The sequence below is a fragment of the Eschscholzia californica genome, unplaced genomic scaffold (assembly GCF_041429995.1).
Source record: "Eschscholzia californica isolate CP2 unplaced genomic scaffold, dmEscCali1.0.p SCAF_1, whole genome shotgun sequence".
NCBI classification, from domain to species: Eukaryota; Viridiplantae; Streptophyta; class Magnoliopsida; order Ranunculales; family Papaveraceae; genus Eschscholzia; species Eschscholzia californica.
Window position 1 is genome coordinate 54,170,878 of NW_028238198.1, and position 18,699 is coordinate 54,189,576.

At 44.4% G+C, this 18,699-nt stretch overlaps 1 protein-coding gene across 1 annotated transcript; it reads right to left on the reverse strand.

The window, feature by feature from the left end:
* Positions 1 to 4,306: 4,306 nt before the first annotated feature.
* Positions 4,307 to 5,005, reverse strand: LOC147567649 (uncharacterized). The gene has a single exon (XM_086657459.1). It carries the CDS (start codon positions 5,003 to 5,005, stop codon positions 4,307 to 4,309), a length of 699 nt encoding a protein of 232 aa, XP_086513585.1.
* Between the last annotated feature and the right edge of the window lie 13,694 nt (positions 5,006 to 18,699).

Sequence of the window (18,699 nt, forward strand, 5' to 3'; positions counted from 1 at the left end):
TCTCCACTCTGCTCCGCTCCTTTGCTCTGCTTCTCAGCTCCTCGCTCCTTGCTCCAGCTCCCGACTCCTTGCTCCAGCTCTTGATTCCTTGCTCCTGTTCATCTGTTCCCGAGGGGGGAAAACCTGCAAAGGGTTCGAAAACCGCTCCGACGCTCAAGACAGTCAGGGTGCTCTTTGCAGTAAAAGAATGAATATTGATTGATCCTTTTGGGAGGCGAGTTATGAGAACTCTATTTTTTGGAGGTGATCCTTCTAGTATGAAGAGGTCTTATGTTTAGGAGAGATGGTGAGTTTGTTCTCCAGAGATCGTGTTTTAGAGAAAGAGTTTGTTTTTCCCTCTGGAGCTTGTGTCCTTTGAAGGACGATGTGGGGGGTTTTTTATAGGCGAAGGTAGGTCGACTGTCCTTAGTGGCGGTGGTGAGGCAGTGGTCGTCAGACAGTAATAGAAGTTACCTCTTTTGCTTATCTAGGGCTCCTCGAGTCTGTCCCAGACTTTGATAAGTGAAAGTTCCTAAGTTCAAGGATACTTCGTTGATATCTTTCCGGAGTGATAGACTCTAAAGGAGAAGTTTCCTCCTTTAGATACGTGGGGTCCAACCGGGCTTAAACACTTCAAGATGTATAACCGACTGAGATCCTTCTGGAAAGTCTGGGATTAAGTCATTAGGTTGCGCAGCGTTGATATCTTCCCAGTTCTAGGGTAAGATATAGGCCGAACCTGTTGAGACCCCCTTATTCCTTTAGAAATCCCAGGGCTGATCTATCCATGCCAAGGGCGTTTTGTGCAGAGCTGGTTTCTTTTGGCCGACCTCCCGGTTGTGGGAATGTGTGGTGGACCATCAGGGGTTTTAGCTATCCTACTGCCTCAAGCCAAGCTGTTCCGAGAGACTTTTGGTCTGATCTTTGACTCTTCAGACGTTAGTCAACGACTGGACATTTTATGCATCATCATGAGTCCCGCCACTCCTTAGTTGAAAGTAGAGAGACTAAGGAGTAGAAGTAACTCGTGGGTTTTCTTTGAAGGCTAGAAGTAAAAAATATTACCTGCCCCAGAGTTGTATCGTAAAGCTCTTCGGGCCTTATCTAGACTGTGGCCGTTTGATGGAGTTCAGTCTTAGTGTCGGTACTCCAGAGTTGATTGATGTTCATGAATTGAAGATCTTCTTTGACTAAGTGTTAGCTCTGCTAGAGCTGACCCGGCTGTGTCCTGGCACATGGTTTATTATTCCGAGACATGTTTCGTCTTCTGCGCAAGTAATTAATTCGTTTCCATGCGTGATCTCGTGACGTCACAGATTTGATCTTCTAAATAAGTGCTTCCGGCGCTCATCTTTTGGATCATTTCACACGGCAACCTGCTCTGCCGTTTGTTGAGGCGTGGAGCGTCGTGACTGGTGAACGAAGCACGTCTCCTTGAATCCTGCGGAAGCCTACTTGGTAACCGCAGTTCTTGAGCCGTTCATACTTTCTAGCCATTATTCCGTTGAGTGTTTTCGAGGCACGTCTGGTCAGCGGCTTTTAATGCTTCTTATTTATTTCCGAGAGGTCTTTTGGTTATCCTCTCTTACTATAAATGGCCTGCATTAGCCTCCCAATTCTTTAGTATCAAAAAGTCTGGAAAACATTTTAAGGTCTCTTTCCTTCTATTGTTGCTTCATCTTTTCTTCCTGTTTGCTTCCCGGAGGTTCATGATGAGGCCTCTGTTTGAGTTCATGCCGACTGTTCGCTTTGATGTATGTTTCTTCATAATGATAAAGGATGAGTTTCTTCATAATGGCCGTGATAATTTCACGCGCTGTTATGTTTGAGCTCGAAGGAGGGTAAGGATTATCAGTAGTTCCTCCCGCTTAAGTGTTCAGGACGAGGTGGTGACGCCAAGAGAGTTCTTTTGTCCTTGGTTGTCTTCTGGTCTTGACCACATTTCTGGGAAGGGATACCTGGTAGACTTTCATTTCCTCTCCAGCCGAAACATGTGACCGCTTTTGTGGCTCGTGTTTCTTAGTTTTTTCTTTGCCCTTCAACTATTGAGTTTTTGTAATTTCTTCTGTAATAGACCCAAGCGCCAGTGGTGGTTTGGGTGTTCTTTTTGGTAATTTCTTCTGTAATAGATTCGCCTTATGAATTAATAAAGAATTACCTTTTTCCTCTTTACTTTCGTGTTTGTTAGTTTCCCACGACTGCTCGCCGCGACTCTTCGTTGATCACGCCCTCTCATCATGGCCCTTTTTTGCCCTATAAATAGATGTTTAAGGAAAGAATAACATTTCCAAATCTCAACATGTCTCTTTTATTGGTAAGGGGAACTCTTCCTGGTAGTGATGTTAGAGTTGCTTTCTACATGGTTCTGAACCGATATGAACTTTCCATTGAACATTTCTGCATGGAAGTGGTTGGCGAAGGATTTGTTGAGGTCCTTCGTCCGCACGATCTTATGAATGACAATCACCTTTCTACCATTAGTTCCTCCAGGCCACTTTATCCTCTGGTTTATTCTTTGACTGGTGTTACCAGTACTTTGAACCTGCTTTTTTTTCTACTGTGGGTTTCCTGGTTCGACGCCGTGGGGGTGGTCGCCTTCTGGCCATCATGATCAGGGCTTCGGTATGTATTGGCAGCCTATCTTCATCTTCTTCTTCCTCTAGTGAATAAGAGCTTGCCGGCAAACTGTATTTTCCAGTTTTCTTAAATATGTAATTAAAAAGTTAATGTAATTAGCCCTATACTTACTAATGCAATTTTTCTTAAACTTACTACGCATGCTCCGAATGATCGCTCCTGCAAAAAAATAATTTCATACCTAATCTAGCATGCCTTAAGCTTACTATTTCCTTCTGCAAAATAGAACCCGAATTAGCCCTGTGTAAAGAATAGTGTTAGAGTTCTTAGCTCTGCCTCCGATCGTCTATACCAGAGCTGTCTTTGCATAACTAGTTTCACCAGGACTCCTCCTTAGACCTCTGGTCGTGGCTACCGCTACCAGAGTTGATATCGCCAGCTTGAGCTCGGCTAGTTTAACTAGGACTTCCCCTTAGTCCTCTGGTCGTGGCTTTCGCTACCAGAGCTGGTTTCGCCAGCTTGCGCTTGACTAGCTTCGCTAGGACTTCTCCTTAGACCTCTGGTCGTGGCTTTCGCTACCAAAGCTGGTTTCGTCAGCTTGAGCTTGTCTAGCTTCGCTAGGACTTCCCCTTAGACCTCTGGTCGTGGCTTTCGCTAACAGAGCTGGTTTCGTCAGCTTGAGCTTGACTTGTTTCGCTAGGACTTCTCTTAGACCTCTGGTCGTGGCTTTCGCTACCAGAGCTGGTTTCGTCAGCTTGAGCTTTACTAGTTTTGCTAGGACTTCTCCTTAGACCTCTGGTCGTGGCTTTCGCTACCAGAGCTGGTTTCGTCAGCTTGAGCTTGACTCGTTTCGCTAGGACTTCTCCTTAGACCTATGGTCGTGGCTTTCACTACCAGAGCTGGTTTCGCCAGCTTGAGGTTGGCTAGTTTAACTAGGACTTCTCCTTAGGGCCCTCGGTCGTTGCCATGGCTACCGAGGCTGTCCTGTCCCTGGTTGTGGCTTTCGCTAGCAGGGTTGTTTTCGTCGGCTTGAGCTTGACTAGTTTAGCTAGGACTTCTCCTTAGATCTCTGGTCGTAGCTTGGGCTACCAGAGTTAATTACGTCGGTGTGAGCACGACTAGTTTTCGCCGGGACTTTTCCCGTTCCCCTGGTCGTGGCCTTAGCTACCAGGGCTGTCTTCCTCATTTAAGCATGAATAGTTTCGCAAGGATTTCTCCTTATACCCCCGGTCACCTTCATCGGGGAGGTAGTTTAACTAGGACTTCTCTTTGGGGATCCTCGGGTCGCAGCCGTAGCTACCGGAGCTACCTCTTTTGTCGGTTTGAGCCGATCAGGGTAACTAGGACTTCTCCTTAGGACCTTGGTAAGGGGTCGGTTTTTACTCGAGCAAAGTTCAGTTTAACTAGGACTGCTCCTTAGGGCCCTCGGTTGTCGCCGTAGCTACGGAGGCTATCCTGTCCCTGATCGTGGCTTTCGCTTAGCAGGGTTGTTTAAATTAGGGCCCTTGGTCGCTGCTTTCACCTACCAAGGCTGCCTTTAAGGCCCCTGGTCGTTGCTTTCGCTATCAGGGCTACTTGCTCGATTCAGAGTGAGATGAGTTTAATTAGGACTCCTTCTTCTTATAATGTTTTGTGCTAAAAAACATTTTTATTTTATAAGGTAAGATATGTAGCTTGTAACGCTAATTCTTTTGCCTAATGGCTTTATTAAAAAAGGAAAGATAGTAGGGGTAGTGATGACCTTAATTTTTCAGCTTTGCATATCTGCCGTCGGGTCACCGTAGAACACTTTGTCTCCTTCCACGGCGACTGGATTCACTTCCTCTTGCTCGCAGCACTGGGCGGAGATGAGATAACATTCCCGGGCTATTTTCTGGTCTCCCCTGACCATTCCGATGAGATTTGTTCCCGGAATTGGGAACTTCATCATAAGGTGGTTCATTGAAACTATTGCTCCTGATTCCCTCAGGAAGTTTCTGCCCAATATGATGTTAAAAGCGTACATCTTATCGACGATTGCGAAGTTTAGCATTATCGCCTTTGCTGATTCTCCTTCGCCGATCAGCACTGGCAGGGTTGCTATTCCGTCTGTTTCGACCTGATTGTCTCTGAATCCTGTCAAACAAGATTTATAAGATTTGAGATGGCGTTCGCTTACCCCGAGTTTCTGGAAGCACGTTCGACCCCTGATCTCCGTGGAGCTCCCTGTATCGACTAGAATACGTCCTATGCTCCAATTGGCAACTACGGCTGTTATCACTAGCGGATCTGCGTGTGGAGTTATTACCCTGATCAAATCGTCGTCTATAAAGACAATGGGTGGAGTTTCCCCGGCAGGCTTGATTAGGAAGACCGGCTGGTTTTTTGCTTCGTTGGCGTACCTGCGCTGTTCGCCTTTGGTTGTTCCTTCGATGGTAGGTCCTCCTGCTATGGTATTGATATTCCCCATCACTCAAGTATGATCCTCTGAACCTTTGTTTGCTTTTCTAGTAATGGGGCCCTGCCCGTTGATTTCAGATCCCGATCCGATTCATGTCCTGTTTACTGACTATTTGTTTCGGTATTCATAAGGTCGTTGTTCTTTATGGATGTATTTATCCAGTTCTCCTTTTCTTACCATCCCCTCAATCAGATTCTTGAGGTGTCGACAGTCGTCGGTCTTGTGGCTGTAGCCTCTATGAAAGGCACACCACGCAGTCATATCTTTGGATCCGAACTCTCCTCAGTCGTCATTGGGTTTGGGCAGTTCAACCTTTCCTTTCGCTATCAGTACCTGCAAGATCTCCTCCCTTCCTTTCCTTACGGGGGTGTACGTCGCTAAGTTAGCCCTGGGCCTCCTGCCTCGCTCTCGTTCCCCGGGTAGTCTGACTTCTTCCCTTTCTCTTTTTCGGGGGCGTTCACTTTCGTAAGAAATATTGGCCACCTCCTTCATCCTCGAATAATTCTCCTCTGTCCTGATAAATTGTTGCAACCTTTCTATCAGATCCGCGAGGCTGCCTGGCTTCCTCCCGGAGATATCTTTGATTATGTCATCCTGTCTGAGACCTCTCTGTAAGGCAACAAAAGCGACGTTTGATTCTAGGTCGGGAACTTGAACCATAAGGTTGCGAAATCTCTGCCAGTAGCTCGCCAGCGTTTCGCTTTTTCCTTGTACCACATTGAACAGCTCTTCGGTACCTCTCTTGATACTTGTGCTTCCTCGGAAAGCTTCGCAAAAAGCTTGGGCAAGCTGGTCAAAGACTTTATTGACCCCAGGGCTAGCGCTTGGTACCATGCCTGAGCTGGCCCTTTTAGGATGGTGGCGAATACCACACACCATATATTTCGGTTGGTCGTGCGTAGATTCATCCTCGTAACATAGTTGTTAATGAATACTCCCGGATCTTCCACGCCGTGATAGTGTTCCAGCGTGGGGCACTTGAAGCTTGCCGGTTTTTCGGATTCTAGTATTTCTCGGGAGAGAGGTTGCTGCCGAATTACTGTCCTTCCCCAGAGTTTGTCTTTCTTTTTTTCTCTTGTTAATTCCACTACTTGGTGTATGAGCAACTCACAGAGGGTGGGGTCGTCCACACACCCCTCGCCTATCCCAACGTTCTTGGGGATATAAGGTTCGTCTGGGTTTTGCACACCTTGTTCCCTCAAGATACTCTCCAAACGCATCCGGTCGCCTGGTTGAAAAGTTAGGGTTTCGAATGCGTAGGTGTCGCCAGGCGAGAAGAGCCTTCTCGCAAACGTCTTGAGCACTTATTTCCTTTCATTAGGTGTTGCGGCCCTCCTGGCTATCTCAGCCTTGCGGACGCTTTCCTCCAATCGTTTTGCGTCCTCCTCCCTTTGGAAGTATACAGTCTTGAGTTTTTTAAATTCAACCGTGAGCTCATCCGCGCTTCGGGATCTATGGGATGTCCCACGTGGAGTGTGCTCGTCTGGAGACATGTTTGCATGAAGAGCTCTGGGAAGTAGTTAGTTCTGAAAAAGTATTGAGTAGGATTCGAGTTACCGAATGTGGTGATTTGCTGGAGAGATGCCCTCCTTCTAGCGCCAAATGTTGATGTCGAAAATTGGCTCCTGGTTAAATCAACATGAAAAAGGTAGTTGATGCATGACAGCCTCCGTTATGATGGTATATTCTGTTTGGAGAGGTGAGATTCCTCTGTTCAGCTCTGTTTCTCTACTCTGCTCCGCTCCTTTGCTCTGCTTCTCAGCTCCTAGCTCCTTTCTCCAGCTCCCGACTCCTTGCTCCAGCTCCTGATTCCTTGCTCCTGTTCGTCTGTTCCCGAGGGGGGAAAACCTGCAAAGGGTTCAAAAACTGCTCCGACACTCAAGACAGTCAGGGTGCTCTTTGCAGTAAAAAAATGAATATTGATTGATCCTTTTGGGGGACGAGTTATGAGAACTCTGTTTTTTGGGGGTGATCCTTCTAGTATGAAGAGATCTTATGTTTAGGAGAGATGGTGAGTTTGTTCTCCAGAGATCGTGTTTTAGAGAAATAGTCTGTTTTTCTCTCTGGAGCTTGTGTCCTTTGAAGGACGATGTGGGGGGCCTTTTATAGGCGAAGGTAGGCCGACTATCCTTAGTGGCGGTGGTGAGGCGGTGGCCGTCAGGCCGTAATAGAGGTTACCTCTTTTGCGTATCTAGGGTTTCTCCTCGAGTCTATCCCGGATCTCTGATAAGTGAAAGTTCCTAAGTTCAAGGATACTTTGTTGATATCTTACCGGAGTGATAGACTCTAAAGGAGAAGTTTCCTCCTTTAGATACGTGGAGTCCAACCGGGCTTAAAAACTTCAAGATGTGTAACCGACTGAGATCTTTCTGGAAAGTCCGGAATTAAGTCATTAGGTTACGCAGCGCTGATATCTTCCCAGTTCTGGGCGTAAGATATGGGCCGAACCTGGGGAGACCCCCCTTATTCCTTTAGAAATCCCAGGGCTGATCTATCCATGCCAAGGGCGTTTTCTGCAGAGCTGGCTTTTGACCGACCTCCCGGCTGTGGGAATGTGTGGTGGACCATCAGGGGTTTTAGCTATCCTGCTGCCTCAAGCCAAGCTGTTCCGAGAGACTTCTAGTATGATCTTTGACTCTTCAGACGTTAGTCAACTTTTGGACGTTTTATGCATCATCACCTAGAGTTCTATTTATTCCTACGCCGGCTCGGGTTATTCCGAACCGTTGATGATTTTAACCAGCGTTTGAAGGAATGCTAGGGTTTTTCTAGTAGTGGTTGCCGCCACGCGTCCTGCTTCTATTGGCTTCCTTCGCGTTGGCTCGGATCCGAGTCTCTCTTCTTGCGAAACTTGCTATATTTAAGCGCCTTGATTTGCTGCGATGGTGAATCATTTGATGATAAAATTCCCAATCCCGGGAAAGAACCGTGTGGGCACAGTGAAAGAAGACCAGGCAACGGCCAGAGAGTGTTACGCAGTCTCGGCCCGACATTGCAGGAGAAGGACAATAATTCCATGGGCGAAAAATATGCCGCCAATCGCGAACACGCGACAGACATGCAAGAATAGAGTCGCGCAGGTTACCATCTCACCCGCCCTTTAGTTTTTTATCCCAAATATTATTTTGCGAATAAAGCCGTTTGGCAGGAGAAGTAGCGCTACAAGGTACATATTTTATTAAATAAATAAAATATTTTGGCAAAAAGGCGATACTATAAAAGGAGGAATCCTAGTCAAACTCACTTTTCTTTGGCAGAATAGGTAGTTCTGGTAGCTAAGACGACGACCAGAAGCCTGAAGGAGCAGTCATAGTTAAACTGAACTTTACTCGAGTAAAACTGACCCTCCACCAAGGTCCCAAGGTCCCAAGGTCCCAAGGAGGAGTCCTAGTTAAACTGACCGTGCTCAAGCCGGCAAAATTAGGCTGCTCTAGTAGCTAAGGCAACGACCAGAGACCTTACAAGGAGCAGTCCAAATTAAATTGAAACTTTACTCGAGTGAAACGTGGTCCCCACTGAGGATATTAAGGTGAAGTCCTAGTTAACCTACAACCATGGCAAAGGTGAATGGGGGTACAAGGAGAAGTCCTTGCGAAACTTGTCATGCAAAAGCAGACAAAACGACCCTGGTACCCCAAGCTACGACCAAGGATACGGGAGGAGTCCCGGCGAAAACTAGTCGTGCTCAAGCCGATGAAACCAGCCATGGTAGCGACTACTAGGGGTCCAAGGAGAAGTCCTAGCTAAACTAGTCGTGCTCAAGCCGACAAAACCAGCTCTGGTAGCCCAAGCTACGACCATAGGTCCAAGGAGAAGTCCAAGCTAAACTAGTCATGTTCAAGCCGACGAAACCAGCTCTGGTAGCCCAAGCTATGACCAGAGGTCAAAGGAGAAGTCCTAGCTCAATCAGTTGTGCTCAAGCCAACGAAACCAGCTCTGGTAGCGAAAGCAACGACCAGGGGTACAAGGAGAAGTCCTAGGTAAATAGGTTAAGGTCAAACCAACGAAGAATAACCCTGTGAGCAATAGCCGTGATCAGGGGCAAAATCCAGACTCGAAAATCACGGTGATCTACACAAATTACATTAATTTGGGTTCTATTTTGCAGAGGGAGTTAGTAAGTTTAGGTCATGCTAGAATAAGCCAAAAAGTGTTGTTTTGCAGGGACGATTATACGGAGCATGCGTAGTAAGTTTAGGAATGCATTAGTAAGTTAAGGGTGGATTAACTGTAACAAATATCTTGTCTGTGAGTTTATGCAGCTGCAGGAAGTAAGTCAAGATAGAAGCAGAAACATAAAACCAACCCATTATAGAAACAAAAAACGAAGAAAGGACATTGTTCAAGCAGCAAAGAAAAATAACAGGAGGGACGAAATATACGGAACAAAAATCGAGACAAGTCATGGCTGAACTTTAGAAGGAGAAGGATCAGGTTGACCGCCGGAACTAGGTTGGGGAATCGAAAAAGTAGAGCCTTCATCGGAATCATCATCCACCGGAACCACGGAGGTAGCCGCCTCGACGTCCCATTTGATGATGCATAAAATGTGCAGAAGTTGACTAACGTCTGAAGAGTCAAAATCAGACCCGAAGTCTACTAGGTCAACCCGGCTTAAGGAAGCAGGACTGCTGAGCTCCTGATGGTCCACCAAATACTCCCCTAACTGGGAGGTCAGCCAGAAGAAATCAGCCCTGGTAAACGCCCTTGGCATGGACAAATCAGCCCTGGGGTCTTCAGAGAAGTAAGGGGGTCCACACAGATGCGACCAATGTCTTACGCCCAGAACTGGGAAGGCAGCAGCGCTCGACGATCTATCGACTTAATCCCGAATCTTCCAGAAGGATCTCAGTCGGCTACACATCTTGAAGTGTTTAAGCCCGCTTGAACTCCAAGTAACTGAAGGAGGAAACTTCTCCCCAGGTATCTATCACATCAGCAAGATATCTACGAAGGATCCTTAAACTTAGGAACTTCCACTTATCAAAGATCCGAGATAGACTCTACGAGAAACCCTAGATACTCAAGAGAGGAAACTTTCTCTTTGGTTTGACGGCAACCGCCTCACCACCGCCAATAATCATAGTCGGCCTAACATCGCCTATAAAAGGCCCCCCACATCGTCCTTCACAGGACACGATCTCTCTACTCCAAAAAGATCACAAAAACTCAGAGTTCCCATAACTCGCCCCCGAAGGATCAATCAATATTCATTCTTTTACTGCAAAGAACACCCTGACTGGCTTGAGCATCAGAGCAGTTTTCGAACCCTATGCAGGTATTCCCCCCTTTGGGAATAGGTGAACTAAAACAAGGAGCAGGGAGCAGAAGCAAGGACCAGGAGCAGGAGCAAGGAGCAAGGAGCTGGAATCGGAGCTGGAATCGGAGCTGGAATCGGAGCTGGAAGCAGAGCTGATTTAATCGAAAGCCAATTTTTGACATCAGCATTTGGCACTAGAAGGAGGGGATCTCCAGCAAAATCATCACTTCGGTAACCCGAACCTTATCTAAAAACTTTTCGGATTAACTATTTCTCTGAGTTCCTTAAGCAAACATGTCTTTGGAAGAACACACCCCGCCCAGGTCACCATACAGACTCCGTAGCACAGACGAACTCATGACCGAACTAGCTCGGGTCAAAGCTGACTGCCTCGGGAAGGATGAGGAGGCAAAACAACTGGAAGAAAGACTTCGTAAGGCAGAAGCGGCAATAAACGCTACAATACCCGAGAAGAGAGAAGAAGTAATCAGAAAATATGCCAGTACTGATCGGTGAAGGAGAATCGGCAAAAGCGATGCTAAACTTCGCCATTGTCGATAAGATGTACGCCTACAAAATCATATTGGGCAGGATCTTCCTAAGGGAGTCAAGAGCAATAGTGTCTATGAACCACCTCATGATGAAATTCCCAGTTCCGGGAACGAATGTCATAGAGACGATCAGAGGAGACCAGAAAATAGCCTGCGAATGTTACCTTATTTCCGCCCAAGGCTGCGAGGAAGAAGCATTCAACCTGACCACAGTCAGAGGAGACAAAGTGTTCTACGATGACCTCACGGCAGACCTGCAGAGCTGAAAGACTCAGGTCATTACTATCCCTAATCTACTTTCCTTTCAATAAAGCCATTAGGCAAAAGAAGTAGCATTACTAGCTACATATTTTATCTAGCAAAATAAAATGTTTTTAAACGAAAACACTATAAAGGGAGGAGTCCTAGTTAAACTCATCTCGCTCTGAATCGAGCAGGTAGCCCTGATAGCGAAAGCCACGACCAGGGGACCTAAAGGCAGCCTTTGTAGCGAGAGCAACGAACAAGGGCCCTAATTTAAAAACAGCCCTGCAAGCGAAAGCCACGACCAGGGACAAGACAGCCTCTGTAGCTATGACAACGACCGAGGGACCTAAGGAGAAGTCTTAGTTAAACTGAACTTTGCTCGAGTAAAATTGACCCTTAACCAAGGTCCCAAGGAGAAGTCCTAGTCAAACTGATCGGCTCAAGTCGGCAAATGAGGTAGCTCCGGTAGCTACGGCTGCGACCCGAGGCCTCGCAAGGAGAAGTCCTAGGTAAACTTAAACTCTTTACTCTAGTAAAACGTGGTCCCTGAGGATCTCCAAGGAGAAGTCCTAGTTAAACTACAACCCTGGCGAAGGTGACCGGGGAGTCCCGGTGAAAACTAGTCGGGCTCAAGCCGACGAAAGCAACCCTGCTTGCGAAAGCCACGACCAGGGACAGGACAACCTCGGTTGCAATGACGACGACCGAGGGCCCTAAGGAGAAGTCCTAGTGAAACTAGTCGAGCTCAAGCCGACAAAACCAGCTCTGGTACCGAAAGCTACGACTAGAGGTCTAAGGAAAAGTCCTAGCTAAACAAGTTGTGCTCAAGCCAACAAAACCAGCTCTGGTAACGAAAGCCACGACCAGAGGTCTAAGGAGAAGTCCTAGCGAACCTAGTCGAGCTCAAGCCGACGAAAGCAGCTTTGGTAGCGAAAGCCACGACCAGAGGTCTAAGGAGAAGTCTTAGCGAAACTAGTCGAGCTCAAGCCAACGAAGCCAGCTCTGGTAACGAAAGCCACGACCAGAGGTTTAAGGAGAAGTCCCAGTGAAACTAGTTGTGCTCAAGCCAACGAAACCAGCTCTGGTCGCGAAAGTCACGACCAGAGGTCTAAGGAGAAGTTCTAGTGAAACTAGTTGTGCTCAAGCCAACGAAACCAGCTCTGGTAGCGAAAGTCACAACCAGAGGTCTAAGGAGAAGTCTTAGCAAAGCAAGCCCTGGTAGCGAAAGCAACAACGAGGGGTCCAAGGAGAGGTTTTAGCTAAACTGTTCGAAATCAGATTAAATAAAAGACAACCCTGGGAGCAACAACCATGATCAAGGGCAAAGGTAGGCTCGGAAATCGTCATGGTTCGCAGAGCCGCGCTAATTTGTGTTCTATGTTTGCAAGAGGAAATAGTAAGATTAGAGCATGATAGATTAAGCCTAACTTTCTTTGAATTTTACAGAGGCGATCATTCGGAGCATGCGTAGTAAGTTAGGGAATGCATTAGTAAGACTAGGGCTTTATATAAATAAAACACTCCACAGTTAAGTATTTGCAGATAAAAACAGAGAAAAATAACATCAAGAGACGCCCATTATCAATTATTTACAGGTTAGACGAAGAAGAAGAAACGGGAGAAGAGACATACAGAGAGATTACATCAGAAGGAATTAGTCCTGTTATTTCAAAAGTCACTCGCCGGTCGTCGTCCATTACCCCTCTCTAGAAGAGTTGCAAGGGACAGAAGGGTTCGCCAACCAGAATCGCCTCCAAGTTCTAAAAAACGGACAAACCGATAACCCGAAAGACCCTAATCGGACCTTCACCTTCGACATTTATGTGATGATGGCGAACGTAAAAGCTTTCAGCAAAAAGCGTCAAATGAAAACTAATCCCAAGGTTATCTCGGGGAAGAAGCCCCTCGATAGATAAACTGGCCATGAAAGAAATAGATGGAGTTATCAACCCCTTCAAGTCGTATTTATAGGCCTAGATCAGGGGATGATGGAACGAACAGATGGATCGATCAGGGAAAAATGAACCGAACAGTCAGTATGGAAGATGAATCATCACTCTTTCAAAAGAGGGTGGCCAATATTAGGAAAATGACAAATGATAAGGGGAGAGCCGTAACAAATAAAATTTATTATTCAGCTAAGTCTATTACTGAAGAAATTGCAATATAGGTACATCAAGAGGAGAACGACCATTTTGATCTATTACAGAAGAAATTGCAAATAAAAGAAAATTAACAAAAAGAAGAGACAGAACGAGGAAAAAACCAAAGAGCATGAAAGACTAGAAGAGCAGCCACGCAGTCCGGTTAAACGGAAGATGAAAGATTACCAGGTACCCCTTTCCAGAAAAATTACCAAGACAAGAAGACAACCAAGGGAAAAATAACCCCCTTGTCATCATCACCATGTCCTGAGCATCCTAGTTGGAGGCAGCACTGGCATCTGAACAACCTTAAGGGATCCTCCAAACTAGCTCATGGGGTTATCACGGCCATTATGAAGAAACCCATCCTTTATCACGGTCATTATGAAGAAGCATTCCTCAACGCAGACACTTGGTACGAACTCAAACAGAGGCCTCATCTCGAATCCTTGGAGAAAGCAGAAGGAAATGGTAGAGCAACATCAGAAGGGAGATATCTCACAAATCGTCTTTCAAACTTTTAGTGATGAAGGGTCGAAAGGCCAGAGCCAGCTATTTATAGCCAAAGAACCCCTCGGGGAATGAAGAAAGACCATTAAAAGCAAGGACCAAACATACCTCGAAAAATAGTCAGCAGAAAAATGACGAAGGAGACGTGAACGTCTCGGGGACGGTGATTCCCAACGAAATCTCAGCAGGTTTCGAGGGGACGTGTTCCCTTAGCCAGTCGCGACGCTCCACACGTTTGCGCATGATGAAATAGGTTACCGTGTGCAGTAACCCAAAAGATCAGCGCCGGCAATACGAGATCTGAGAATCAAGTCGATGACGTCACAAAATCACGCTGGAAAAGATTAATTACTCCAGCAGAAGACGAAACGTGTCCCGGGAGAATAAACCACACGTCAAGACGAAACACAGCTGGGATGACTCTGGCCGAAACAACACTTAGTCGGAAAATACCTCCACTTAGCCGATACCAATCAGCTCTGGAGCATCAGCATAATACCGAGCTCCAGCAACTTGCCCTGGTCAATGTAAGACCCAAAGAGCTTCTCGATACAGCTCCGTGACAGGTAATACTCTCGACTTCAGGCCTTCAAATAAAGCAAAAACACGCGAGTTACTTTTACTCCTTAGTCTCTTTACTTTCAACTAAGGAGTGGTGGGACTCATGATGATGCATAAAATGTCCAGACGTTGACTTACGTCTGAAAAGTCAAGATCAGACCTGAAGTCTCTTGGTACGACTCGTCTTAAGGTAGCAGGACAGCTAAACACCTAATGGTCCACCATACGTTCCCCTAACTGGGAGGTCGGTCGGAAAAAATTTGCTCTGCACTAAATCCCGGACTTTCTAGAAAGAGCTCAGTCGGCTTCACATCTTGAAGTGTTTAAGCGCGATTGGACTCCACGTATCTAGAAGAGGAAACTTCTCCTTTAAAGTCTATCACTCTGGCAAGATATATACAAAGTATCCTTGAACTTAGGAACTTTCACTTATCAAAGATCCGGGATAGACTCGAAGAGAAACCCTAGATACGCAAAAGAGGTAACTTCCCTTACAGTTTGACGGCCCAGCGCCTCACCACCGCCACTAATCACAGTCGGCCTAACTTCGCCTATAAAAGGCCCCCCACTTCGTCCTTCACCGGACACGATCTCTTCTCTCCAGAAAAGATCACTCCATACTCAGAGTTCTCACAACTCGCCTCCCAAAAGGATCGATCAACATTCATTCTTTTACTGCAAAGAGCACTGATGATGCATAAAATGTCCAGACATTGACCAACGTCTGAAGAGTCAAAGATCAAACCAGAAGTCTCTCGGAACACCCGGATTAAGGCAGCAGGAGAGCTAAAACCCCTGATGGTCCACCACACATTCCCATAACCGGGAGGTAGGCCAGAAGAAACTAGCTCTGCACAAAATACCTTTGGCATGGATAGATCAAACATGTGATCTCTAATGGAATAAGGGGGGTCTCCACATGTTCGGCCCATATCTTACGCCCAAGCTTATGTCGGTTATTAGTATTAACGTATCCGTGTATAATGTCGGTTGTAAAGAGAGAGTCGTTGAGGCGGTGGGATTAGGGTTTAGTAGCTATATAAACTAAACCCTAAGGAGATACCAGTACCACAATCTCATGAATCTCTTGTGTAAACTTGTTTGCTTATCATAGCGGAAATCATCGCGCTGTTGTCGCCGTGGAGTAGGTCTCTCTTTGTAAAATCTCTCTTAAAATAAAGAAAACTAAACTTAGTAGCACCCCCTTTCTCTTTACTATCTCACAAAGAAGAAAAGGAAGAGATTATAAGGTAATGGCAAATTAATTTTGAATAACATATCCTCCTCTCTACAGTTCTCTCACTGTTATCATAAAAGAAATAGAAGAAGAAAACTCTTTCTCTCACTGAAATTTTCTCTCTCTTACTCCTTTTCTCTCTTTATAATAGTTTATTTCTTCTCTACCCAAAATATCTATCAAACAACTCCACTGTTCTTCTAACATAGAAGAAGACAACTCAGTTATGTCTCTCTATATAGGTACTGGTCTTTCCCTCTATTTCTCTCTATTCTAATCCAGTTCTTCTTTTCTCTATAAATTTTATCTTCCTCTATTCTAATCCAGTTCTTCTACTCTCTCAAGTTGATGAAGCTCCCTCTTCATCCTCTCATGTTTGGCTTTGAAATTTGAAACAGTAGATAGAAGACTAGTCAATAAGAATCCTTTGAAAATCTCCTAAAACCAGCAATGAATCCTTCTTCTTTTTGTTTAAGCAATGATCTTCCAAAATCCACCGCTATCTCTTCGTTATTTCCTTCTAGGGAATATCGCTTTGATTTCTCTCTATTATCAAAGAAGAGAATTACCCACTCCCTCTTACCAATCTTTCGAATCCGGAAAACAACTCGGACTTCCTAAAATTCGGCTGATCAATCTCTCTGAAAATCTCTCTTTCCATGTCTTTGATTTCCTTTCAAAACTTTTCTCTCAAGATCAATCGAATATCTAAAGTCGCTTTCCCCCTCTCTCTAATTTCTTTTTTGAATTGAAATTGAGATGGTGCGGCTAAAAGCACCTGACCAAACTGTTGTAGGCCCCTGGTCAAAGCACAAATTGTGAAATGTCCCATGTGCAATCTGGGTGCCTACATCACTTTTAACGGATGCCTTTAGCCCCACCCAAATTGAGAAGATAAAGAAGGAAGGTCACGTACTACTGGGTTGGCTAGAAAGAGAGATGGTTCAGTGCTTCGTGGTGTTGCTTAATAAGATGCAACGAGCTTTAGAGATGGTGTTGTGTTGTTTTGAAATGGCAACAACCGTCAGATCTGGATTATGTCTGAGATGAGCCAGAAGAGTTGTACGCTAGGATGCACGGAAGCTTGGTCTCCTAGAGAAACCCGATCTACACCCAAATATGCCCGAACATATCCTGCATAGCTTCGCAGGCGTGCGATCTAATTTCCTCTTGTACGCCTTGTGTCAGTGGATGCTCCATGTTGACCTTTAGTCAACTTATCTTGACCCCAACTTGGACCAACACTATTTTCCTCATTCAGACTCCGTTTTGACTTCTGTCTTCTTAAACTCTACTTTTCATTGGAGTACCAACATTTATCAAAATTACCAAACTACCCCCTTCACCAAATTACCTGAATTCTCTTAAAATGTCTATCTCTCGATTTTGTCTATTTTTCGCGCTCAACTCCTTATAAGACACCTGAGTAAGAGAAACAAGCAACTCATCAGAGTAGCAGCTCGAAATGGACTAACTAGCCCAAGTTAAGAGAATCAGATGGGACATTTTCATGTCTCATCAAACCCGTTTGCAGTGGTCTTCGTATAGACACATTTGTCGCATTCATTAATTTTGAATCCATTTGATATCAATATATTATCAAATTTCAAGTTCCACTATTTCATAGCCTGCTTTAGCCCGTAAAGTGATTTTACTAGCTTGCATACTTTTCTTTCTTGACCAGAAACTACATACCCTTCTGGTTGACTCATATATATATATATATATATATATATATATATATATTTCTTCTTTTAGTTTCCCATTCAAGAAAGTAGTTTCTACATCTATTTGGTGTATTTCCAGATTATGTATAGATGTACAGCCGAATAAATGTGATCCGAGTTACAAGAAAATAGGTGTCAAAGTAATCTAGACCTTGTCACTGTATGAATCCGTTTGCTACGAGTCTTGCCTTGTACTTGTTTATTGATCCATCTGTTTTATTTTCCTTTTAAAAATCCATTTGCAACCTTGAGGCTTGCAATCAGGTATGAGTTCTACTAACCCCCTAGTGTGGTTATTCATGATGGATGCAATCTCATCGTTCACAACTTCTTTTCAGAACGAAGCTTCTCTTCTCATAGCTTCAGTAAATTCAACATCTCTGGATTCCAAGATAGCATTTACTTGTATATCAGGAACATTAGATTTGTGTAACAAAAATCTATAGGCACTACTAATGGTGACTCAAATTCTCCACCTATATAGCTTCTTAAAGCTTTGATCCTATTGTTCTTCTGATTTGCAAATTCATTCTTATAAAGTTCAAATTTCTCGATCGCCTCGTCTTTACTTCTTAATAACTAAACATGATAATACCTTGTACTGTACGTCATCAGTTATAGAATACTTTTTTCATCCTCTTGTCTGAACCATTTTTAAGTCACATAGATCACTATGTATTATTAAGTTTGTGGGTTCTGTTAATCGTTCAACTGAATAGAAAGGTTTCTTGGATAATTTGGACTCTATACATACATGACATTTTTTTAGAGTCCACATCAAATTTTGAAACCAGGTCCATGTGTATTAAATTCCTCAAAGAGTTATAATGAAGATGACCTAACCATTATCTTCCACTTTCTCTCTTATTCTTCCATCTTTGTTAATTTATGTTCTTGTTCAAGTACTCTAATATTATATTAGCTTGTTTGAAGTTATTCTTGTCCACTTGTTTGATATTTTTAGTGTGCCTAATTATAAAATTATGTGTTTGATTTTTGAATTCACTTTGAATCTCAATACTTGTTTGATTATAAGTAGCTAAGCCTCTTGTTGAGGATTAGGCTGAAATCTTGATATATTTATGTATCTTTGTATTGGTTAGCTTAGTATGTTTGATGTCTCTATCATGTTAGGTTAATTGTTTAAACTTGTTTCATGTCTTATGTCAAGCATATGTAATAGTTACTTGTTAATCGATCTTTCTGATTTTAGACTCGATTAATGGAATATGATGACACTTTGACTAGTTATAATTATTAGGTATATCTAGCACTTAGAGCATCTACTTTAAAGTCAAGATGACTCAAACTCAATAATCAACCCAATCAAGCATTTAATTAAGTATATCAAGATGGATTCCCGAACCCTCAATCCCTTCACACTCTTGAAAACCCGTAAATTCTCCATTATTCTTTCCATCTTAGATAGTCTAGTTTGTTATTTTCGGGTTATTGGTTCGTTTAGTT

What these genes read in the sequence shown, in the direction of transcription:
- LOC147567649 (XM_086657459.1), bottom strand. Translation starts at nt 5,005, where the DNA reads ATGGGGAATATCAATACCATAGCAGGAGGACCTACCATCGAAGGAACA.